Below are 8580 nucleotides of genomic sequence, written 5' to 3' on the forward strand. Positions count from 1 at the left end.
AAAAATAGAATTAAATAATATTTTGAAAACTGTAAGACATTATTATTTTTTATTTCTACAGTTATATTATTTATTGTTATATAAATTATGATTTATGAGTTATCACTATATTCTAAAAAATATACAGAAAATATAAATTAACATTTAACGTAAATGTTTATGTCACAATTAACTTCAAGCCATGTTAGAGCATCTCCAATGTAAAACTCTATTTCTTCCTCTAAAATGGAGTAAAAGAGAAAATGAAGTAAAATTGCTTAAACTCAACTCCATATCTCACTCCATAATAGAGTAATGAACAAAAAAAAAAATAGATTACTCCATTTATGGAGTAAACTCTGTTATGGGGTTGAGTTGGAACACTTCTTACTTCATATTGTATTTTACTCTATTTTAAAGGAAAAAATGGAGTAGTCGAGATGACTTTATCATTATTAGTGTGTCATATCATCATTTTTCTTTTAAAATCAATGTGGTGATTACACCTAGCAAAATCACTTCTTAGATAATGTCTAGAGGATGTTTTATGATTTATGGAAAAAACTAAGGCTTCAAATGGGTAACACAAATAAAAACATACATATCAAACAAAAATGCAGATCAAGTAGAACAAATACAGATCAAGTTAATTTAATAAATTATTTTATTTAAATAAATAGTTGAAAAAATTAATGAAAATTAAATATCTAAAAATACAACTTATTATAAATAAAAATATCATGTTGACAAAAATAAAAAATAAATATGATCATTTCATAATTAATTGAAACATAGTCATAATTATTTTAAACATAGTAAATTCTTTTATGATAGGAGAAATTTCTTGTTTACCAATTTCATGGTACCACTTTTCATCTTTACTACCACTAAAGAGACATTTTCAAAAATATTTTCTTTATTAAGTAGCAAAAGACTCTTATACTCATTTTTTTCTATATATATAATAAATCATTATTTAAATAAATAAATAAATAAATAAATAAATAAAATAAAATAAAAATTATGTTTTCGAATTATACTTTTCCAAATTCTAACTTTTACAATTTTTTTTTCGAAATTTATTTTTGAAAATCGAAAATTATGTTTGAAACTATTTTTTAAATTTTCTTAAATTTTTTTTAATTATTTATTTATATATTTATTAGAATCTTAAATTTCACATTCCAAAAACCCTACACCACCCCTCAACTCTAAACCTTAAGTCTAGATTAGTTAACCCTAGGGGTATAAATGTCTTTTACCCTTCACTAAAAGTGAGGATAAAAGTAATTAGTGTAAACATGAAAAATGATACTATGAATGTGGTTTTGTGGCAATTTTCCTTTATAATATACTGAAGATAGTAGGGGTGTCCAATATAGAAGATATCAGTTCGGTTTCAGTTCGATTTTTTTGGTTTTTTGGTATTTTAATTTATAAAACATAGCTACCATATTAAAATCATATCTACTTTGGTTTGGTTTGGTTCAGTTTATATACCGTTGATTTTTGGTTTATTCAGTTTTATACCAAAAATCATAAATATATTTATTTTATAATATTTTTGAATTTTATTTTATGTCATTAGATATCGGCCTTAATATAGCAGGAAGATATTTTGGTTTTTAAATAGACTATTTCTTAGTTTTTTAAAAATAATTAGCTAATATATTAAGTTAATAATAGTAATAGTTTTTATAGATTAAAGATAAGAAATAGTTAGTTATCCGTAACACTATCAAATGACTTAATATTAGCACACATATTTGTCAACAAAAAAAAAAAAAATTATGTCTTTTTCAGTTTGATAAAAATAAAAAATAACTTAATATAAAATATTAAATTACTAAAATCAAAATTTTAAGTATGAAGATCATATCAATAAAATTAATTATGTCTATATTATATAACATATATATAATTTTATTACTTTATTGTAATTGATTGTTTTACTCAGTTTGATCAGTTTCTATACCAACCCATATTTATATATTGTGGTTTCTTAAAAATAACATTTATTCAGTATATTCGGTATTACGGTATTAAAATATCCACAAACCACTTTATCTATTTATGTTCGGTTTTACCGGATTAAATATCTCTAAAACTAACTAAAGGCGTACCTTAATGTTTTGAATTATTTTTAATGGAAATAGATCAATGAGGTAACTTCAAAAATATAAAAACTAATTAAACACAATGAAAAAATACTGCATATATTAAAATATAAAATTAATTAAACAAAAGATGAAAATGCATGTATATGTCATAATATAAGTAAATATTAGGTGAATTGTTAATCACATGCATGAATTTATAAACTAATTTACATAAAAATAGAAAATCAATTAATTAAAATATAAAAATACACGCATGCATAAAATTTCCGTAATTAATTAAAGAAAAAAAACTAAAATGTACCTTGATTTCCAAAAATCAAAATTATTATATATAAAACGAAAAAAATACAAAAAACTTATTTTCTAGAGAAAAATATTAATGTAAACAATAAATGTGAAGTGTTGTTTATTTATAGACAACACATTAAAAAAAAATTATAAGTGCACATGGATTGTGTCTCTACCCCTCGCCACTCACTATTCCCTTCTTTACCTGCAGACCAAAATAATAACACATAAAACTCATCTGCATGTCGCACATCAATATTTTATTATTTCATTTTAGTTCTGCAATTTATTAGATAAATGGAAAATATATACATTCTAATCTGCATGTAATTTTTTTGTGTTTTTCTCCTGCATTTATTCTGCTTCACATACAATACCTAAATGAAAAATATGAGTGCGAATGTTGATAGACATGATAGTAAACATGAAACATAAGTTGAAGTTTCTATTTTTCATGATGGAAAAGTCATTGAAAAGGGTCGATGGTTCAAGAAGAAATCAGATATGTCTTTGGAATATATCAATGCTTTTGATCGAATACAATTTAGAATTTTTGTTACCCACTCACACACCAAATTGTTATTGTCAAATGTGCAGAGAAAAGCTACAATTGGGTGGTTAGAGCTAGCAAGACTAACATGTCATGCAAGTTTTTCTAGAAAACAAAGTACATTGACAAACATACATGTCTTTCCAGAAGCATTGGTGGACCAAAAGCTTCTTCCAAATTAATAAGCAAGCTTCTTCTGCAAAACTATAGAAATGCATGTCTAAACAGGAAACAAGAGTTGATTTCTACTACGACGAAAAATGATAAGGTCTTAAATTAAAATATATGAAAAAGGTAGAAAATATGCTAAAAGGAAGTAACAAATTTCCCAGAATGTAGCTATGCTCAGCTTCCAATATACATGCATATGATTGTTAAGGCTAACCTGGATACAATAGCATGCCTCGAGGTTGATTCTCATCATACGTTCATGTACTAGTTTTCTTGTTCCATGCTTCTGCTAAGGGCTATAAATTCATGAGAAAAGTTATAGTAGCCGATGGGACCTTCTTGAACAGAAAATATAAGGGAGTCAATGACTCATGAAGGTAGCACTATTATTTATCCTCTTGCGTTTGGAATAGCAGATTCTAAGAATGATATATCTTGGGAGTGAATTTTTACCAATCTGACATATGTTGTATCAGTTGATCCTAGCTTAGTAGTGATATCTGACATACGTTATCCATTTCTAAGAAGTTGAAAAGGTGTACCCATTGTCTCATCGTAGAATCTTCTCTCATCATCTTGTTAGGAATCAAGTTCGTTTTTATGTTCGATATGAACCACGAAAAATGTTCAACCTCAAACCGACGTTGCACAATTCACAATACGAAATTCTTACGGAAAAAAACACTCAGGAACACAAATATGCAAAGAATGAGAGAGAAACGAAAATAAGAACATGATCACACACAAAGATTAATTGATTACCCAGAGTTCACCGATGTGGCTACGTCTCTGGGGCTTGGCAAGGCAAATTACTAAACTCTTCCAAGATCACAACAACCGTGACCTAGAGTTTGTAACCCTAGTACAATCTATCTTTCTCTTATAACTAATACAACTCACGAGCCTTGCTTTTATATTGGGCAAGGGTAGTTACAACTGATAACCGGTTTTCAATAACTGTAAACCATTGAGTAATACCTAACCGGCGGTTTAATCCAAAACGCCATATAACCCAATTGTCAATCTCGACTGGTTCAAGCTTCCAATATAACTGATTCTTCATCACCAACGTAACAATCTCCACCTTGATGACTAATCAGCTCTATCTGCAGCTACCATGTTTCCAACTCGTGTCTTGCCAGGCAATGCCAAACACCTCAGTGCTTCGCCACTCCGAGAACCCTAAGAGCCGCTTCAAAATTCTTCACAGGAACGACCTTAGTTAATATGTCTGAAGGGTTCTTTGAAGTGTGTTATCTTCTCAACAGTCACTTCCCCTTTCTCAGTGATGTCTCTGATGAAGTGGAGTTTCCTACTGACGTGTTTAGTCTGTTCGTGATGAACATTGTTCTTGGCTAAACACATCGCGCTCTACGAATCACACCAGATCTTCACTGAATCCTGCTCAAAACCCATCTCTTCAGACAAACCAATCAGCCAAATTGCCTCCTTAACTGCTTCCACAAGCGCCATGTATTCCGCCTATGTTGTAGAGAGAGCTACCACAGGTTGCAAACATGACCTCCAGCTAATGACATTCCCTCCGGCTGAGAAAACATAACCGCTGATCGATCTCCTCTTATCCAAATCTGCTGAGAAATCTGCATCGCAGAAACCTTCTACCTTGAAGTTTCCATTCTTCCTGAACACTAGCTTGTGTTCCTTTGTTCCCTTCATATATCTCAACACCCATTTAACTGCAGCCCAATGCATCAGACCCGGTCTTGACATGTACCTGCTCACTAACCCAACAGCATAAGCGAGATCACATCTTGTTCCAATCATCGCATACATAATGCTTCCTATGGCATTAGAATAAGGCACATTCTCCATCTCTGTTTCTTGTTCTCCATCTTCAACAGTTTTCAGCTTAAAGTGAGAACCAACAGGAGTAGTAACTGCATTAGAATCATTCATGTTGAACGTTTGAAGCACCTTTTCAACATAGCTTGACTGAGATACTGTCAAAACTCCACCTGCACGATCTCTCTGAATGTCCTTGCGTAGGATCCGCCTTGCACATCCCAGATCCTTCATCTCAAACTTTCTACTCAACAGTTTCTTCACCTTCTCTATCTCCACCATTCTTTTAGAAGCTACCAACATATCATCTACATAGAGAAGTAAGTAGACATATATTCCTCAAGTTGCTTTTTTCACATACACACAGTGATCGAATTCACACCTCCTGAATCCGAGCTCTTTCATGAAGCTATCAAAGCATGTGTTCCATTGTCTTGGAGCCTGTTTGAGACCATACAAGGATTTCTTCAGATGACACACATACTTTTCCTTGTTCTACACACGAAATCCTTGAGGTTGTTCCATATAAATTTATTCCTCAATATCTCCATGAAGAAATGCAGTTTTAACATCTAATTGTTCAAGCTCCAGATCGTGGTTGACCACAATCGACAGTAACAACCTTAGGGACACATGTTTTACCACAGGCGCAAAGATGTCATGATAATCAACACCTTCCTTCTGTGAGTAACCTTTAGCCACGAGTCTAGACTTGTGTCTTGGAGCATCTGTTTCTGTTAACCTGGGCTTCTTCTTGTACACCCATTTGCACCCGATGACCTTCTTATTCTTAGGTCGCTTAACCAGATTCCAAGTCTCATTATTTTTCTGAGAATCCATCTCTTCTCCCATAGACCCATTCCACAGATCAGATTCACTACTATTTATAGCTTCTTGATAACTTGAAGGCTCAGTTGCAACCATATCTTCAACCGCTACTAGCGCAAATGCTGCAATAACTTCAAAATCATCAAATCTTGAAGGTGGAACAATTTGCCTGCGAGGTCTATCTCTGGCCAGTCTATAACTCCTCTGAACTTCTTCTTGTTCTAACTCTGACTCCAAATCCCCTGATCCTTCTTCAGTCTGAGGATTAACTCCACCTGAAACCTCATCCGTACCAGCAACTGTTTCAAGAACGGCTTCATGTTGAACAAGTACATGATCTTCTGAAACATCTTCTGCAGCTGTTTCTTTCTTCAGATCCTTAAACACAACATCCTCAGTAAACACCACGTTCCTACTGATAGCAAACCTTTCTTCATCCAGCAACCAAACTCTGTACCCCTTTCACCCTTTGTACCAGTCGCATATCCAGTGAATATACTCTTGATCGCCCTTGGCTTTAACTTGCCTTGATCAGTGTGTATGTATGCCACTGATCCAAACCTCCTTAGGTGATTGTAGCTCGGTTTTCTTCTAATCCCCAACTCTTCTGGTATTTCTTTATCAATCGCAGATGCAGGACTTCGGTTGATCAAGTAGACAGCTGTAGACACAGCTTCTTCCCAGAACTCTTCTCCTAGACCGGAATCATCAAGTAAACACCTTACTTTCTCAATGATTGTTCTGTTCATCCTCTCAGCAACGCCATTCTGATGTGGCGTATATGCAAAAGTTTTGTGTCTTTCAATGCATTCACTCTTACAGAAACCATTAAACTCCGAGTTACAAAACTCCAAACCATTATCGGTTCTGAGACAGCCAACCTTCTTGTTGATTTGATTTTCAACAAGCTTCTTCCACTCTCTGAACTTACTGAAAGCTTCACTCTTATTCACCAAGAAGAATACCAATACTTTTCGTGTAAAATCATCAATGATTGACAGAAAGTACTGCTTCTAAGACAAGCTTGGAGTTACATTTGGGGAACCCCACAAATTCGCATGAATATACTTCAGAGCCACGCCTGAATCATGCCTTCCTGCACGGAAACTCAACTTCTTATGCTTTCCCATGTTGCATCTTTCACAAAAGGCCAGAAACCCAATCCTTTCAACATCCAGGATTCCTCTTTTAGCAAGTATTTGCAAGTTCTTGATACTGAGATGTCCAAGTCATTTGTGCCAAAGATCCCTTGACAATGACAGAGTTTTCTTCTGCACACTGATGTTCACTTGTCCAGCAATAGTCTTCCCGTCGAACAAGTAGAGCGAGCCAGTCAAGGTGCCCTGAAGCGCCAACTTTCCATTCTTATAGAATCTGGTTTTCCCTTCTCCACCTGAGTGCTTAAAACCAAGCATATCCAGAGTACCAGTGGAGATCAAGTTCCTCTTGAGCTTCAGAATATACCTCACATTTGTGAGAACCTTAACAGTTCCTCCATAGGCCTTCACATTTATTGTTCCTATACCCTGAACTGCTGCAGCGTTGTTATCTCCCAACAACACTTGTCATGTATTGAGCTCCTGAAACTGATCAAACCAATCTGTTCTTGATGTCATGTGATAGGAGCAACCAGAATCGAGAATCCATTCATCCCCATGCCTATTGTCAGATACAAACAAGGCATCATCCTTTTGATCCACTACAACAACAGCATCTCCAGATTCATCATCACCATACTTCTTCTTAAGAGCATAGCAATCTTTCTTCACATGCCCCTCTTTCTTACAGTACCATCACGTGAGTCTAGAACCTGAGCCAGATCTCGATCTTCCTTTGCTCTTCCTACCACTTTTACTTGACGTCTCTCTCTTATCAGATCTGCCACGAGCGAAGTAGCAAAGTAACCTTCGCCGTTTCGCTGTGACGAACCAGAGCTGTAGTCTTTCGACTCCTTAATTTCTAGCTCCTTCGACCTAGCAACACTCGTGACTTCCTCAAGGGACAATGTTTCCCTTCCATACTTGAGTGTTTCCTTCAAGTAACTGTACTGAATTGGAAGTGATTCTATCAGGAGAACCACCTGAACTTCCTCAGATACCTGCACGTTCACACTTGAAAGATTTGAAACTATCTTCAAGAATTCATCAGTGTTCTCATCAATTGTCTGAGACTCCTTCATCTTGAACGTGTAGAATTTATGCTGCAGATGTTTCCTATTCGGTAAAGACTTAGAGAGATACAACCTTTCCAATGTTGACCAAGTCGATGCAGTGTCAGTACACGCCTCAATCTTTTGCAGTACGTGATCGCCAACATTAAGGATGATAAGATTCATCGCTTTCTCAGATCTCTGCAACCTCTCTGACTCTTCCTTCTGCTGCCTCTCTTTAAACACATCTTCATCCTCGTCTGTCTTAATCACAGACTTCGGAATTGATGTATGCTCCAACAACACATCCTTCAACCCCAAGACTGAAAGATGAGCAAGCATCCTTTGCCATCGAACCTCTCTACCTTGATCTGCACGTTCTTCATTGATTCAACAACCTTGAGCTCTGATACCACTTGTCAGGAATCAAGTTCGTTTTTATGCTCGATATGAACCACGAAAACTGTTCAACCTCAAACCGACGTTGCACAATTCACGACACGAAACTCTCACGGAAAAAAACACTCAGGAACACGAATACGCAAAGAACGAGAGAGAACCGAAAATAAGAACATGAGCACACACAGAGATTAATTGATTACCCAGAGTTCACCGATGTGGCTACGTCTCTGGGGCCTGGCAAGGCAAATTACTAAACTCTTCCAAGATCACAATGGTCGTGTCCTAAAGTT

The 8580-nt window shown here is 34.8% G+C and overlaps 1 protein-coding gene across 1 annotated transcript; it reads right to left on the reverse strand.

Annotated features, from left to right (window-relative positions):
* Nucleotides 1-4590: 4590 nt before the first annotated feature.
* LOC125583057 (secreted RxLR effector protein 161-like) lies at nt 4591-5193 on the reverse strand. Its single transcript, XM_048749600.1, has one exon. The coding sequence runs from the start codon at nt 5191-5193 to the stop codon at nt 4591-4593; it is 603 nt and encodes a 200-aa protein (XP_048605557.1).
* Nucleotides 5194-8580: the final 3387 nt, after the last annotated feature.

The sequence above is a fragment of the Brassica napus genome, chromosome C3, assembly GCF_020379485.1.
Source record: "Brassica napus cultivar Da-Ae chromosome C3, Da-Ae, whole genome shotgun sequence".
Classification (NCBI taxonomy): Eukaryota; Viridiplantae; Streptophyta; class Magnoliopsida; order Brassicales; family Brassicaceae; genus Brassica; species Brassica napus.

Bases quoted from the DNA above. Each gene is read 5' to 3' on its own strand.
- LOC125583057 (XM_048749600.1), bottom strand. From the start codon at position 5,193: ATGGTGGAGATAGAGAAGGTGAAGAAACTGTTGAGTAGAAAGTTTGAG.